The sequence below is a fragment of the Pelophylax lessonae genome, assembly GCF_965119305.1.
Source record: "Pelophylax lessonae genome assembly, chromosome: 8".
Taxonomy (NCBI): Eukaryota; Metazoa; Chordata; class Amphibia; order Anura; family Ranidae; genus Pelophylax; species Pelophylax lessonae.
The window spans coordinates 226,715,696-226,733,123 of record NC_138775.1 but is presented as its reverse complement, the minus strand read 5'-3'; the positions used below and the strand labels follow the sequence as shown (position 1 = coordinate 226,733,123).

General features: G+C 46.5%; 1 protein-coding gene across 4 annotated transcripts in view; it reads left to right on the top strand.

The window, feature by feature from the left end:
- RALGPS2 (Ral GEF with PH domain and SH3 binding motif 2) overlaps positions 1-17,428 on the top strand; it is a 360,414-nt gene that overhangs the window by 38,330 nt on the left and 304,656 nt on the right. For all 4 annotated transcript variants that reach the window (XM_082265240.1, XM_082265239.1, XM_082265238.1 and 1 more), the window contains exon 3: positions 3,296-3,346. In XM_082265240.1, the coding sequence (XP_082121366.1) occupies positions 3,296-3,346 (51 nt within the window). The remainder of the gene's footprint in view (positions 1-3,295; positions 3,347-17,428) is intronic.

Sequence of the window (17,428 nt, the reverse complement as noted above, 5' to 3'; positions counted from 1 at the left end):
GCCTCATCGGCAGTGTCCAGCAATGCAGCCTCATCGGCAGTGTCCAGCAATGCAGCCTCATCGGCAGTGTCCAGCAATGCAGCCTCATCGGCAGTGTCCGTCCCTATCCCTATATGCAGCCTCATCGGCAGTGAGCTATCCAAATCGGTTTTTAAAAAAAGCCGGGAAGCAGGGGCGAGAGCAGAAGGGGGCGGGCCGGGCCGAGGAGAAGGGAGAACGAGCGAGCGCAGTCATCGGAAGTCCCGCCTCCTCTGCCGAGACGTGTGACGTCTGTCATAGGCGGGACTTCCGATGACTGCGCTCGTTCTCCCTTCTCCTCGGCCCGTCCCCTTCTGCTCTTATGACAGCTCGTCCTTCCTTCTCCATCGCGGCCCGCCCCTTCTGCTCTCGGCGCTGCTTCCTGGACTTTTTTTTTTTTTCATATCGGCGTATAACACGCACTGCTGCTTTTTCCTCCATTTTTAGGAGGAAAAAGTGCGTGTTATACGCCGATTACAGTGTTTTAGTAAATATAAACAACTAAATACCTTTTTCTCATCAGCAGTATAAAGAAGTCTTGTGACTTCTGTCTGTGTCAGTTGTGCACTAGTTAAAGCCTGTAGGAGGAGTTTTCATACTGCACTGAGCTGTCCTATCAGGATGCAGGACCCCTGACCCTCTGTCTGGACAGTGCTGATTGGCCCTGTGCTGATCACATACACTCTCCCCAAGAAAAAAAAAATCTCTCTAGCAATACACACCAAACTGAGCATGTGCAGCCAGACTCCAAAGGCTCTGTCTTATGCGGATATGTTCTGGAGTCAGTGGAAGCAGAGGAGGATCTGTGCATACAGGATCAAACTGGATTTTACACAATGCAGAGGATTAACCCCTTAGGTTCCATAGTGCGTATAACAAGCATACATTACTGCATATACAGACTGATTTTACTGTTGTAGGTTTAGTAACACTTTACATTTCAGTTACTTCATGATGTATCAAAACTTATGTATCTATAAACCTCTTTGTTCATGCTGCTGTACCTGTTCTGGCTTTTAAACTTGCCTTTTTTTCTGTGATGTTTTATGCTATGCTGAGGTAGGCGATAAAAATGTAGAAATGGGGGGAGGGGGAGCTTTACAAGGAGATACTGTTCTTGTATGGGTTAATTTGGAAATGATGGGCTGACATTCGCTTTCAAAATTTAAAACCATTACATCTACACAGTTTCTCGCCGTCAGAGGTAAAAAGCTACCATAAAAGGTTGTGAGCAGGCAGGATCTTACTAACCTGTAGGGGACTTGGCAGAAATTGCAATTTCTTCTGCATAAATGACCCCTAAAACCAGCTTGCTGCTTTTGTGGTATGCCTGGTTGATACTGCATCGCGAAGAGAAACTATAAAAAAATGGGCATGTATAAAAGTGTGAATCTTTACTCTTAAAGCAGACCTTCACTTAAAGGTGAAAGTACCACTAATCTGCCTCTCTTAACCTCCCCCCAACTTTTTTTGTTTTCCTTTTTTGGAAGCTGGTACCTTTTTAATGACAGTTACCCTCTATCACTTTCACAAATTCTCACCTAGGCAAGAATTATCTAAGCTTGACCTGCCTACCTCTGCTTGGAACCTCCTGGGACATATTGCATGCCTCAGGAGGTTGCAACTATTCTAACAGTGCATCATGATCCTCTGTATAGTCGCATACTCAGTGGGGAGTTAGCTGTGAAACTGCAGGAATTCAAAGCCAGCTCCCACAGCTAAGATTGCAGTGCCAGGGCTCCAAAGAGACGAGGAACTGACTCTAGTGAAGACAACGCTGGTCTCCTGGGCTGGTGAGTGTCTGATTCTTAAGTCAGCAGCTAGAGTATTTGTAGCTGCTACCTTTTTAATTGTTTAAAAACCGGTTGGAGTTCCTCTTTAAATTAGGGGTGCAACGATTCGACTTTTCTAGTCCCGATGCCTGGCATTGTGTATCTGCCGATACCGATCTGGAACTACACACATACACAATATGCATGCGGCTGCAGTACAGAGCAAAGCCACTGCTTCATGTGTATGGCTCCTCCATTCACAGGCGGAGTGCATCTGATATCACTCCGCCTGTGAGCCGGACCTATACAGGAAGTAGCGGCTCCATGCAAGTAAGGGACGGCTGAGCCGGGAGTCGGCAAAACTGGATCGGCCCGTGGATCGGTTCATTCTAATATCGGATCGGTGCATCCCTACTTTAAATTGTATTCATTGTTCAGCCTTCCCTTTCAAGGTAAGATATTTGTACTTTTTTTCCTAATTATTCTCCCTATGAGAGCAGTTATACAAGCTCAGAGATGGCTTGTAAGACCCCCCACATGTAGGCCAATCCGGCTCCTCAAGTTTAAGGCTAACACTGTCTCGGCAGCTGGAGAAGGGCTAACCTACAATTTCATATTGCACTTAAATTTCATTTTTGTAGTCCTGACAGCACCTTATTTCTATTACGGTTTAGACATGCTTAAAGAGGATTAAAAACATGCATCTTAAAAACCTGCAATGGGGTTCAAAGCAGCTCTTAATTTCTAAACTCTATAAACCAATTAGTACAGTATTGGCACCACAGAGAATTTAATGCAGCCAGGAAATCTGTATATTGGACACAACACATACTGAGCTAGTAGTGGGCATAACCACCTGACCCATTTTATGTGCAGTCACACCTCGTTAGAGAATTTACTTCAGACTCTTGGATTAAAAACAAACTGGTGAGTGGGATTTTTAAATGCTTGAACTGGTCACAGTGAACTTGTGTGAGATCTGAATGTTGACAGACTTATATTAGGAAACTTCATGTTATTAGTGAATTTCTACATTTTGTACTGCTCTTTTTTGGAGATTTGCAGACAATACCTTTTGTCTTTGAATGTTTCAGTCCAATATATTTTTGCTACTTTCTGAAAGGCATTGAAGACATGCTAGGGGCTAGGGGTTGCAGATGATCCAAGGCTACATGCATTGTATGTATCACTGTATTAGCCTGGTGTATATTGTTCCATAGTATACGTTATATTTCATACATATTTAATTATTTTCCATAAACTCAATCTGACCTTGGTCTAAGTGTGTGGAATGAATGTTCCCTGCCAGCAGGACCTGTTCAGCTGACTTATACTGTACCTCAGTATAAACATGTCAGTTGGGCTCCAGAGGGAAAACAAAACATTAGAGTGGATCGTATGCTCCTAATATGTTTAAACATACATCATCTTCAATTCATTGATTCCCGTTTACCTCCTGGATGAGGTTAGTCTTTATTCTTAATCCTCTGGGCTTTCTCTTGCAGGGTCAGATAACACTAATGGATATGCCGGTTTTTAAAGCCATTCAGCCAGAGGTGAGTAGTTCATGGAATTCAAAATCTTCATGTCTAGCAGTCTCAACATTTTTTCTCATAGCTTTAGCTGTTTTTTATTACATCTTTCTTTCTCTTTACCTCTCAAACTCTTAAAAATCCAGGTAAAGTGTAATGAAGGCTGAGTTCTCCTTGTTTACTTTTAGCTGTAGTGCTTCACCTTTAAAGGAAACAACATGGCGCTGCCATTGCCAACTTTTTTTTTTGAAGGTGCCTGATGCAGGCTGGTTATACTTATCCTTGTCATTAGTGAGCTTGTGTCCTAGAACCTGCATGTGCTTATCAGTTGTCCTGACAACTGCTGGTTCCAGATGAGACTCAGCAAGTTGTGAAGCTGCTTCTTTTTGTATTTGTTAAGCATTTTGAGCATCATTACAGAACTTGCAACACATTACAATGGTACAGAATATATGGTCACCTGTTGAAGAAATCTGACTTATTTATGTACATAAAAATAACTATTTTCTTTAGTAAGAAATCATATTTAATAAGTTATTGAAAGGGGCGACACTTAATTCTTTAATAATTAAATGGTTATGTTCATTTGTATCATAAGAGTCCGAAAAATGCGATGGATGATATTAACTATAGGTTGAGCAAAAGTAAAGAAAGTGTCAGTCTTTTACAGGGGTGCCCTCTTGTCAAATATTAGACTGACACTGGAAATAAGATCTCAGCCCAAAAGAGATTTGAGTTGTATGATACAATTTATAAGGTGAGTGGACTGGGGGTGAGATGTTTTCTTCCAGTCACACTACTACAAAAACAGGTTGGAGATTTGGGTTTCCTTATTTCTATCTTGACAGATTGCCTGAAACCCAAAATCATTGCTGCTCAGGTGATACAGCTAACTTACGAATCACAATGAATGCATTCTAAGTCTGGGTAATGGTAACGGGTCACAAAAATAATTATTAGAGACCCTTTCAGCAACTTTCAGGAAAGACAATAAAAAGGTATTTTAAATGCTTACATGCAGTAATTGTAATTTTTCATAAATGTTTATATTCTTCCAATATGTCTTTAAATTTGCTAGAAAATTCCACGGCTCCAGGGGAGTCCATTTCCTAGCACAGCCCCTCCATCCTTGCATATCATAGTTCTCTGCTCTTCTGGGAGTGTCTAAATACTCTGTGCTAGCCCAGCTCCTTTTCCCCTCCTCTCCCCTCCACACACAACCTTTTATGTAGCGGTCAGGGGAGGAATGAAGGGAAATACTATGACATGTCACTTGAGTGACAGCTCTGGTGCAGCTGACATCACATCCAAGAGGGTGGAGCCAAGCTGGAGTCCTGGTGCTATTGGGTATCTCAGAGTCTTTTACAGGTAAAAAACGTCCATATCCAAATTCTTGAATTCACAAATCTTAATGGAAGATTTTTGCTTAAATGAATGGTCTGACGACATGGTCTGGATGTCGTGTGTTGCCATTATGACTGCTTCAGTTATTATTCGTTTATTTACATTACAGTAGCTATATAAAATGTATACACTGATAGACATATAGTGTACACAATATACAGGGATACTGGAAATGGTAAGGACATAAATACATACCCATACTGGATAAACTGGTGTCAATTTTACCTATGTAACATATGTGAAGTACTGTACATTGCATGTTGGTGTAAAGCTGCCCTCCTCTGCACTTTAGTGTGGTGAACTTGAGTCTTAAGTGCCAGTGCAATGCATTTTTTTCTATTTTTACTAAAAAGACGATTGACAAAACCTTGATACAAAGTGGCATGCCACAACTAGAACCGTTCATTTAGTAGGAATTGCTGTTCAGACATCTCCCCTTGCCTAACTCACTGAGAGTTACTATTTCTCATGTTAACACGATCACTCTTAAATGACTTGTCTTCATACACTTGCTCTTGTGTGTTGACTGCTTAATCTTACGTGTCGCTCTCCTGATGATTTTTAAATGCTCACAGTTAAATTATATTGGTTGTGCCAAAACGAATTAGTGCTCAATAGTTCCTCTGATAGCAGATTTAATTACACCTTTCAACTAGTATTGCACTTCTGTCAATCTTGCTTTTCTCTGAAGGCTTTTAAAACCCAAGTGCATGGAAGATGTAGCTAGTGTCTCAGTCACTGTTACTAAATGACACTGTTCTAGATCCTTTAAGGTTTATTTTTAAGTTTTAAAACTATGCGTGAACCTCTCCGCTTAATTAAAAATGAATCAATAGCGTAAAATAATATGGGGGAGGGTCTAGGAGCAGCGAAGAGGGACCCAAAAAGAGGAAGATCCAGGCTACCCTGTGCAAAACCAACTGCACAGAGCAGGTAAGTATAACATGTTTGTTGTGCTTTTTTTATTTTAAAACAAGACATTACAAGCACTTTAAGGCTGTAGGCACTTTGCATTCCAGCAACTGCAGTTATTTTTTTACATAGTTACATAGTTACATAGTAGGTGAGGTTGAATAAAGACAATAGTCCATCTAGTTCAACCTGTGTAGGTATGTGTGGCTGTAATCATCTCACATACCCCTGAATGTTCTGATCCTTGAGATGTAAGTCTAAGAGTCTTTTGAAAGCCACCATACTACCCGCAGAAACCACCTCTTGTGGTAGAGAATTCCACAATCTTGTTGCCCTAACAGTAAAGAACCCCCCGCGTTGCCTGAGGTTAAAACGCTTCTCCTCTAATCGCATTGTATGCCCTCGAGTCCTCATGCAATCCCTTTATCCAGATAAAATTTGTGTGTTAGGGTACTATATAAGCAGAATTAAAATTTCTACATGTTTTCTATAACATAGCAAATCTTCCTTTTTAATTTCACGTTCGCGTTCACTTTGCAATTTCAAATGTTTGAGTTGGGCAGATCTAAAACCCAGTTAAAATTATTTTTGTTCCTGGGTACAGCTGTAGGCTTAAACAATGAAATGTACAACAAAACTGTATATATATCTTGTTTGCAGCCCGTACTTAACACTGGCAAAACTGTACAGGACCGAAGCATTTGCATTTCTCTGTCGACTGATACAACCTCCTCCCCATGAGCTGAGTGGGTTTATGCTCCTCCCATCAGGAGTAGTCTAGGCAGGAAAATTTGAATACACACGCCCCGGGGCTGTCCCTCCAGGCATAAACACCCACTGCACAACCTAGCACACCAGTTTTTCTGCCTAGAGAAGGAGTAGACCTAGGTTTCCTGCTGGGACTCCTCCGGTCTCAGTTTTTTATTATTTTCAGAATATTCTTTTATTTCTCTTTACTCAGTTTCTAGCTAGTGTTCAGGGAAGAATTTCTTGGTGATCTACAAGCAATGATGCCAGCTGGGGCTTCGTATTGGATAATCTAGATCCTTATGGTTCCCCCAGTCTGGCCTACGAGCGTGAGCAGGTTATAGTTCCGACCTAGACCTAGCCTCGACAGTGCCCCCTTGTCCGAAAGGGGGACGAGCCTGTGAGCGGATGCCTCTCGCCGGGACGCAACGACCTGGAACGACCCGAGTCGCAGCGTACCCCTTGGCTAGCAGCACCCCCCTTTTGGCTGGGAGGCAGTCTACCCTAAGCGTAGCCCACCAAGTCCATGGTATGGTGAGTAACTGTGCCCCTGCTGGCCTCTAGGGATGTCATCATCCCCTGGGGATAATGGAATTGTGCCTCCCATGAGATCCCCCTGGTCTGCCTGGTGCCCGGTCTGTGTGTCCTTCCCTCTCCCTGTCCCTGTGGGCGCTGTGTGTCTGGAGTGCTCTGGTGCTCGGGGGAGGGGGGGTGACATGGTACTTAAGGCTTGCTGGTCTCTACTGTGGTTCCTGAGGCCTCCTAGCCGCATGTAGCACCTTCGGCGCCGCCATCTTAGGTGTGGGCAATGGAATTTTTTCCCCCATAGACTTGTATGGGGCAGCCCTTTTCCTTGCAGCTTCCTATTGTTTTGTATGGGCATCCATCTTTGTGTAGCCCTGATGCTATACTTGGCAGTGTATCCCTATCAGGCGACATCACTTCTTGTGTGATCATTTCCTGCTGCTGAGCCAAGGTCACTTCCTGCTTCTCTCTCCATGCTGTGGAAGATTCAGGAGGCTGTGTGTCTGAGGTGGTAAAGTATTGAGGGTCCCTGCGGGATATCCCTGCACTTCCTGCTATCAGTTTGGTTTAAAAGGGCTCCCTGCAGACCGCTGCGATCGGTGGTGGATACCGCGATCGGCATTCTTAAAGCTACAGTATTAAGTTTTTTTGCAAATTGCACTATGTCCCAAACTGGACTTTCACCCTCAGACCCACTCTGTGCGACTCCCGGACAGTCCGGATCACAATCGCTGGCTGTGATTTCAACTGCCCTGCAAAGCCTGGCAACTAAAGTTGATTTAGTCATGAAAAAGGTCGATAGCCATAAACGGCCGCAGCCTTCTCCATCTGTGGAGGTGTCCTCTGATTCAGAAGCTGATGTGGTTGCCCCGGATGCTCCCCTTCGTGAGGGGTTGCTGTCCTCGCAGTCAGATGGTGAAGAGGACCTTTCTTCTACAGTTGCAGCGCGGGAACGCGCTTTGGTGGAAGCCCTGACAGGGACGCAGGTAATTTTTGGCTCCCAGAAGTCTCCAAAAGCTGACAGGGTTTTCTCTTGTCCTGACACTTTTCACGATATTGTGAATGACCAATGGAGGCGTGTTAAGCATTTGTTAGTGGTGCCAAAATGTTTTAAACACAGGTATCCTTTTGCTAAAAAGGTTTCCAATCATTGGACGGTGCCACCTAAAGTGGACCATCCTTTTTCCAGATTAAACAAATCTACTCTTGTGCCTGTGAAGGATTCCCCAGTTTTTACAGATCCAGTGGACAGGCGGGTGGAATCCCTTTCCCACCATCTTCACGTGCTGGCGGTTCCATTTTGAAACCGGTTTTTGTGTCTGTGCTTGTCTCACAGATGGTGACGGAATGGATCAGGGGTTTGCGGGAGTCTTTGGACCCCAAAACTGTTCCTCCAGAACAGCTGGAACTGTTGGACCAGGTGATCTAGGCTCCTAGTGTTCCTGTGTAATGCGCCTATGGATGCAGCTCCCCTGGTGGCTAGGGTCTCGGCCGTGGGCATTGTTTTAAGATGCATGGTCTGCTTGAAGAGCTGGTCGGCTGACCAAGCTTCTAAAAAAGCCTTAGCTGATCTCCCCTTTCAGGGAGACAGGTTGTTTGGCACCTCATTGGATGATTTGATCAAGGGCCTGACTGGCGAAAAGAGTACTCTTCTTCCTCAATCCCTCAAGGGTAAGACACCATGTACTAAGCAGGGTCCCTCCTTTTCTGCTCATAAACGATTTTTTCGTGCCCCTGGGGCCTGGGGCGCAAGAAAAAGGTAAGCCGTTCAGAACTTCTGGAGGTGCTAAGAAACCCTGGGGCAAGTTCTCTTCAGCATGAAGGGGCGCCCTCATCCATCTTAGGGGGGGGGGGGAATGTCTGCACTTCTTTCAGGAACCCTGGGCTTCCTTCATTCAGAACGAATGGGTTTGCAAACTGGTTTGTTCAGGGTACAAGATCGAATTCTGGTCCCGGCCAGGGGACAGGTTTTTTTCAGTCAAATCTTCACCTGTCTCTGTAGCGTTTGAAGGATCTGCAGGAGTCTATGCGAGATCTCCTGGCTCATTTCCCCAACAGGAACGCTCTCAAGGTTTCTATTCAAACCTGTTCACCGTGCCCAGAAAGGAGGGCCAGGTGCGTCCAATCCCGGACCTCAAGGCTCTGAACCGCTTTGTGCGGGTGCAGAAATTCCAAATAGTCCATTCGGTCGGTGCTGGCATCTTTGAGTCAGAGGAATTTTCTGTCTTCCATCGAGCTCAAAGATGCGTATCTCTATGTCCCCATATTTGAGGGACATCAGCGATTCCTCCACTTCGAGGTGGCAGAGGAGCACTTTCAATTGGTGGTGTCACCCTTTGGTCTCATCTCGGCTCCCAGAGTTTTAACCAAGGTCCTAGGCCCTGTGCTGGCTTTGTTGCTTTGACGCGGTATCTCCATTGTGGGGTATCTGGACGATCTCGTGTTGCGAGCAGTTTCCCATTCGGATCTGCTGGAAAACATCTCCATCACAATTCGGACCCTTCAGGACTTCGGGTGGAGGATCAATGTCACCATCTCTGCCCTGACTCCATTTGTGCGGATCACCTATCTGGAGCTGATCCTCGACTCTGCTCTGGGCGAGGGTCTTCCTTCCCTTGGACAGGCTTCAGAAGTGGCAAAGGGCGGTCCAATTGCTGATGGAGGCTGATCAGTCCTCCTTGCGGGTTTGCATGAGGGCCCTGGGTCTGATGGTCTCGACCTTCGAAGCAGTCCCGTTTGCTCAGTCTCACATGAGACAGCTCCAGAAAGAGCTTATGTCACAGAGGTTTGTGGCCAGGTCTCTGGCCGACGCCACAGACTCTGGTGGCTCCTTGGAGTCAGTATCGCCTCATCTATGCCTTCCCTCTACTCGTTCTCCTGCCAAGGTTTCTTTGCAGGGTGGCGATGGAAGGCATTCTGGTCGTTCTGGTGGCACCAGACTGGCCTAGGCGGTCTTGGTACGCAGAGCTGGCAAAAATGGTCGTGGATCTTCCATGGCGTCTTCCTTTGCTGGAAGATCTACTATCTCAAGGACCAATCTTCCATCCTGCTTTACGGTCGCCAGCTTTAACGGCTTGGCTGTTGAAAGCAAGGTGTTGAGGGATAGAGGTCTTTCTGATTTGGTGATTCCTACCCTTTTGAAGGCCAGGAAGTCTACATCTAGGAAGATCTATCCTCATACGTGCAAAATCATACATTGCTTGGTGTGAATCGCTGCAGCTGCACCCTCGCTTGTTTTCTGTAGGTAGGGTTTTGGCCTTTTTACAAAAAAGGGTTGAGCAGCGTTTGGCTTTGGGTACTATCAAGGGCCAGGTTTCGGCCTTGGCTATTTACTTCCAATGTCGGGCCAGGTTTCGGCCTTGGCTATTTACTTCCAACGTCCATTGGCTACTCATAGTTTGATTCGCACCTTCGTTCAGGGTGTGCATCATCTGGCCCTCTGAGGAGATCCCAGTTACCGCCGGGGGATCCTAATCTGGTTTTGTTCTTCAAAAGCCTCCTTTTGAGAATATTAGGTAGATTTCTCTGCTCTCTTTGTCGCAGAAGGTTGCCTTCCTAATGGCTATCACTTCTTCCCGCAGAGTCTCTGAGTTGGCGGCGTTGTCCTGTCCCCCTTATTTGGTGGTCCACAGAGATAAAGTGGTCCTACGACCTAATCCGTCTTTTCTTCCTAAGGTGGTGTCGGATTTTCACCTGAATGCAGACATTGTGTTGCCTTCCATATGTCCTAAGCCTAAACATCACAAGGAAGTTGCTTTGCACTCTCTGGATGTGGTTCGGACGATAAGGGTTTATCTGATGGTTACTGAGTCCTTCAGGAAGTCGGGCTCTCTTTGTCCTTCCGGATGGTCCTTGCAAAGATTTGGCTGCGTCCGATGCGACCATTTCGAGATGGATCAGGCAGACGGTGGTTCAGGCTTATTCGATCAAGGGTCAGGTTCCTCCTTTCCCTGTGAAGGTGCATTCTACTAAAGCGCTGGGTGCCTCTTGGGCTTTTCGCCATCAGGCCTTTGTTGTACAAGTTTGTAAGGTAGCGACTTGGTCGGCTGTTCACACCTTTACCAAATTTTACAAGGGGGAATTTGTTGGCTTCTTCAGATGCCTCTTTTGGCTGCAAGTTTTTGCATTCTGCTGTTTCATAAGTGAATGTGAGACTGTATGGTCTTTTATCTGAGTGAGCGCCTGTTGTTTGGTTGAGCTCCATGTTGCCCGGTTGGCAACGTTTAGCCTTTTGGAGTTGACGTTACTGTCTGGTTGCGTTTTCCCCCCCCTCATGCCTTGGGTTGTCCCACTCAGCTCATGGAGATGATGCTGCGTCTGTCGACGGACGATAGAAAAAATACGATTTTTGTAAGATCTTAACGTAAAATCTTTTTCTCTGACGTCCATTGACAGAAGCAGCACCCACCCCTCTGTTTGGGGTTGGTTCTGTTGTCTTCACTGCTTTTAAACTAAACGAATGTGCTGGGTTGTGCAGTGAGGGTTTATGCCGGGGGGGGACAGCCCCCTGGGCGCATGTATTCAAATTTTCCTGCCTAGACTACTCCTGATGGGAGGAGCATAAACCCACTCAGCTCATGGAGATATGGCTGCGTATGTCGACGGACATCAGGGAAAAAGATTTTATGGTAAGATCTTACAAAAATCTTATTCCTGCCCTCCCTAAACTTTCTGTATGGATGGGCATCTAATTTAAGAAGAGGAAAGACTCTGTGGTAAAAGCAGCCAGTCTGATTTAAAACCCCATCTTCTGTACACCACTCCTAGTAAGCTAGAATGCAAACCTTGTGTCAGCCAATAATAGGCTGTTACTGCAAAAAATAGTTACCGCATTTGTACTGAAAATGCTAATGCTGTTTGAGGGTTTAAAAGTTGTTAGTGGTTGTAAAAAAAAAAGATACTGTTTCCTCATAGCAGATTAAACAGCACAGTACTTGTGCTGTCTAACCTGTCCCTCTGTAAGCTGAAAAAACCTGGCTGATCCTGCAAGTTCCTGTGTAGCCCTCTGTTTACTGACCACAATAATCATGGCTGCTGAGCCCTGATTACCGTGAGCAGTTTACATGCCTCCATCATCCACAGCTCTCCTCTCTACCCTTCACCCTCCTCCCTCTCTGCCTGCCAGCTCCGTTTGTCTGTGTGAGCCTTCTCTGCCCCCCTCCCCCCTCATGCTGCTACTAGATCTAAACTAAACTTTAAAAAATGTCACTGCCAGTACCTCTGTTTTATTCAGCCATAATGCGCAATTTTAGGCCTCTTGCACACGATACTCCTTTTTGAGCTAAAATACAGCCCATTAATTGTAATGTGCCTATGCACACAGGCGTGTAAACAAGCGCTGTGCATTCTTCAGTAAGAACAAAATAGAAAAATCTGCTTTTTTGGTCAGTAATTTAAGCCTTAATACATGCGAATACTCACAAATACATAGAAAAAAAACGGTCTGGCAAAAGGAGATGCTCAAACAGGAGTATTGGGTGCAAGAGGCCTTTGTGTTTTTTAAATAAAGCCTCTGAATACCCTTTTCGGCGCTCTTCAGACAAGTCATGTGAACTCTGGCGGCTTAACACCTCAGATCCAGGGCTACAGCGGGAAGGGCCGAGTCGCCAGCATGGTGGTCATTTGACCTTTCCGGCTGACATCAGGGGGAGATCTCGGCCCCTCCTGCTCTAGCTCTGGATAAGAGTAGAAGACCAGCCAGGAGTCACGTGACCGGCCTGAAGATACATGGAAAAAAAGGTATTTAGAGGTTTTGTTTTATAAAAACACATTGCATTATGGCTGCAGGGCCGTTTGAAGGAATTTGGGGGCCCCAAGCAAAATGGACATGGAGGCCCCCCCCGACCCCCCACACACACGCAAAGCCTACAGGAACCACAGCATAGCCATACAGTTTAAGTATCTATATATATATATATATATAGATATAGATAGATAGATATAATAAAGAAAGATATAGATATAAGGAAGAAAGAAAGGAGAGAGAGAGAGGAGGGGGACAGATAAACAAAAAGAGACATAGGAAGACTGAGATTAGAAGGGAGATGGAAAAAAAAAAAGAAGTTTTCAGACCTGTCGGCACTCGGCAGATGTAGAAGCAGAGGGTGACCCTAGCAGCTACTCACCCTGATGCTATCTGCTCCTCACTCATACACACCGGCTGCAGGAATTTTAATTGCATTTAGAGCCCTGCTATCTGTATACAGTAGGAGCTGTCAGTCTGCACTGTCCATGGGCTGGTCCATACTCTGCATAAAGTCTAGCTGTTAGGCCAGGGATCTCTCTTGTGTCTGCAGATCTGATCAGACTTTTTACAAACCTGTTGAGGCAGAGAGGGGCCCCCTTGAGGTAGATCCCGATAAGTGTCATTGCACTTTACTGCATTGACGATCAAAAGGGCGCTCACAGCCTCACACAGTGTCGTTGCATTTATTCTAAACCAGTCGTTGTCTTGGGGCCCCGGGCCAGCTCGGGGGCCCCAAGCAATTGCTTGGTTTGCCTGCCTTGTTGCAACGGGCCTGTATGGCTGGATACAAGAGAGTTGCTGGCAGTGAATTTAAGGTTACAAACACTTTAAACTTGCATTAAAGTGGTTGTAAACTCCATTCATACTTATCTCTCTCCAAAGCCCTAAGTCCCATGTCTTTCTGCTGTTTCATTCCTCTGTTATCAGCATGATAACTTCTGACAAGTTCTCCGACAATGGAGATAAAAGCAGTTGGGAATTTGTGTCAGGGTGGGTGCATAGAGATAGATTAGCAGAAAGCTGGTCTATTGACAGCGCAGCTATGCATATTTCTAACCTTCCTCTGCCTATGTGGAAGGGGACTGTGTGCCTTTCCTCCGATCATCTGTCAGTGTGTATGCCAAGACTCCACACCCAGTGCTGGAACAGGAAGAAAAAATTCTAACAGAGTGTTCACTTTCTAAACAGTTTAGAAAGCTGAAGACTGTAGATGTACAAATAAAGATTTCTCACCTCTGTGTATCATCTGAGGCTGTTCATATCACTGGGTATATGTGAGGGTTTACATGCACTTAAATCCTTTATGCCCCAATTAAATGTGTGGCTTTGTTCAGCATTTTGTAAGCATAATGCGATGTGTGTGTGAATGTGTGTGTGTGTACGTATATACAGTACCTCCCAAAAGTGAGTACACCCCTCACTTTTTTTGTAAATATTTTATTATATCTTTTCATGTGACAACACTGAAGAAATTGCTACAATGTAAAGTAGTGAGTGTACAGCTTGTATAACAGTGTCAATTTGCTGTCCCCTCAAAATAATAACAAACAGCCATTAATGTCAAAACCGCTGGCAACAAAAGGGACTACACCCCTGAGTGAAAATGTCCAAATTGGGCCCAAAGTGTCAATATTTTGTGTGGCCACCATTATTTCTCTGTCACTCATTGACAGACGTAGTCCTCCTTGATTAATATCAACTCGGGTTATACTGCCCTCTACAGGAGTAGGACTAGACAGGAAAGAAAACGTTCTGGCCACACCTTAGGGGCAGTCCCAGAGGGTATATCCTCTCACTTACTGCTACAGGATATCATTTTTTTTTCTGTCTAGTTAGGAGTAAGGACCTAAGTTCCTTGCTGGGATCTTTGGTCCTGGCAAGATTTTTTAGAAATACTTTTTTAGGCAGCTTTTCTTCTCCAGTGTTCCTGTGAGATCTTCAAGCAAGTACGCTGAAACTGGGCGACGGGCTGGATGTTGAGATCCAGTGGTCACCCCAGTTCAGCCTACGAGCGCGTGCAGGCCATAGCTCCGCGCTGGGTCGGCCGCGACATAGTCCCACTGGACGGGGACTGACCCTGCGAGTTAAACGTCTCGCCTGGACGCCACTGACCAGTTGCAAACTGAGTCACAGCGTCCGTATTGGTCGACAGCCCCCCCCACCCCGGTGGAGAGGGGTTCTGTCAAGAGTAGGCGCCCGCCTGGTTCCGGTATGGTAAGTAGAATGTTCCCCCTCTCCCCCTGTCGGGTTTGTTGGTGGACGCGGGCCCCTCTCTGGGATGGGTGGACGTGATCCTAGCAGGTGTCATTGATCCCCCTCTTAAGAGCTTGGTTTGGGAGCTGACTATCTATAGTCACTATATGACACTATAAGGGAGATGACTGAAGTCAGTGGCAGACTGCTAAAAGGCATTACTATTAAGGTATAGAGGTATCCTACCTGACATAATGTGTATACAGGCCGATGCCTATGCCTGGATTTCCGCATCCGCAGGTCGCCATCCTTCCATAAAGCCGGTCACCTCCGCAGGCCGCACAGCCTCCCGCAGGCCGCACAGGCCGAGCGCACACTCCCGCAGGCCGTACAGGCCGAGCGCACACTCCCGCAGGCCGAGCGCATACTCCCGCAGGCCGCTGCTACTTTGCTCAAGCCGCCGCCATTTTTCCTGCAGATCGCACGAGGCCGCCATATTGGCGTAGCCTCGTGTCTCCAGCATGGGGGCGGACATGTTTGAGGTGACCAAACACCTCGAGGAGTAATTGGGAGGCGCCGGAAGGCGGGTAAAGGGGCGGAGCCGCCTACTTGGCCCAGGAAAGCAAGCCAAAGACTTCCTGTCTGTAACAGACAGTGCTGGAAGCAGGTTGATAAGAAACTTCTGTGCATCAGGTGAGCCTTGGGGTCTCTCTCTCTCTCTCTCTCTCTCTCTCTCTGAGGGGTCCAAGCAGGTACACTGAGGGGCGCTATTGCACTGGGGGACTAAGTAAAAAAAAAAAAAAAAGTTTTTTCTTGCAATTAATTTTTTGTGTTTGCTGGCAAGTGTCTTGTTAATCATGAACCCTGCCACACATGTATCCCCACCTGATACCCTCGAGGTGGCCGCAGGACCCTCCAGTACCCCACTTGTGATGATGCATTATCAGTAGTTTGGAGTCTTTGGTATCCCGGGTGGAGGTAGCCTGTCAGGGACGGGGGTCAAGAAAAGCGACCCCCGCCTACCCCTATTTCATCTGATACTTCAGATACGGATTCTGAGCTGGTCATTGCAGCCCCTTTTCTGGGGTTGTTGTCTCAGGTACGGTCTCCTCAGACAGTGAGGAGGACGCTTCTGCCTCCGCCATAGCACAAGAAGCGTTGGTGGAGGCACTAGTTGTGTCTGTCCGGGAAACCTTAAATCTTGAGATTACACCGGCAGAGGTAGCTGAGACTGATGTTCCTTTTTTGGTACTAGCTAGCCTACCAAAATGGCGAAGGGTTTCCCTTGCCCAAATGGGGTCGTCCGAAAACGAACCCCTGCTATTTCCAAACGCATTGCTAGGCGCTATCAGTTTGAGGTATATCCCTCATTATAAGATGGACGGTACCACCAATAGTGGACTCACCGATTTCCAGACTAAATAAAGCCACTGTTATCCCGTTGGATTGACAGAATGGGCCCCCACCCATCTCTAGGGTGGGGGGACGTCTTCACCGGTTTCCGGATCCATGGCTTTCCAGAATCCCGGATAAAGGGGTTGGCGAGGTCATACGGTCGGGATACAAGAAAGAGTTTTGATCACTTCCACCGGTGCGATTCTTCCCTTCCAATATTCGACATCCCCGGGTCGCTTAAAAAGCTTTGCGGGGGACAGCTTGATGCAACAGGGAGTGGTAGTTTCCATTCCTTGGGACAGTTTCAGGGGTTTCAGTCGAACCTGTTCACAGTGCCCAGGAAAAAGGGCTAGGTGCGTCCAATTCTGGTCTTGGGAGAGATGGAGTCCATCCGAACAGTGGTGGCCTCCCTACATCAGGGGGATCTCCTGGCGTCCATAGACATTTAGGATGCCTATCTTCATATCCCCATCTTCACAGGCTGGTTACCACCAGGACACTGAACTGTCTGGGCCTAATTTTGGATACATTCTTGGCAAGAGTGTTTCTCCATGCGGAGAAACTCCAGAAGATTCAGTCAATGATTCGGATGTTGCTGTCCGTCAACTGGCTGGGACTGATGGTCGCCTCCTTAGAGGCTGTACCGTTTGCCCAGTCTCATACCCGAATTCTCCAAGAGGAGATTCTTCTCAAATGGAATCGGAATCCCGATTCCCTGGACAATCGGATCCGATTGAGCGAGCGGACCAGGGAGGCTCTGGTCTGGTGGCTTCGGTCTCCGATACTCAGCCAGGGGAAGTCCATTTCTTCTGATAAATTCCAGGTTACCGATAAATGTGTTGGAACTGAGAGCGATCAGACTTTGTCCGATTTACTGGACCGAGCAGCTCCAGGGCAGCCCGGTTCGGATCCAATCGGACTATGCCACGGTCATGACTTATGTCAATCACCAAGGGGCACCAAGAGTGCCCTGGCGGCCATAGAAGTGGCCAACATTCTTTATTGGGCGGAACAGTTCCAGTTCTCTCCGCGATATTCATCCCGGGGGTGGACAGGCAGATTATCTCAGCCATCAGATTCTGGATCAAGAGGAATAGTCTCTTCATCCAGAGGTATTTCACCAGCTGTCCCTTCATTGGGGCACCCCGGATATGGATCTGTTGGCATGTCGGCTCAACAGGGCT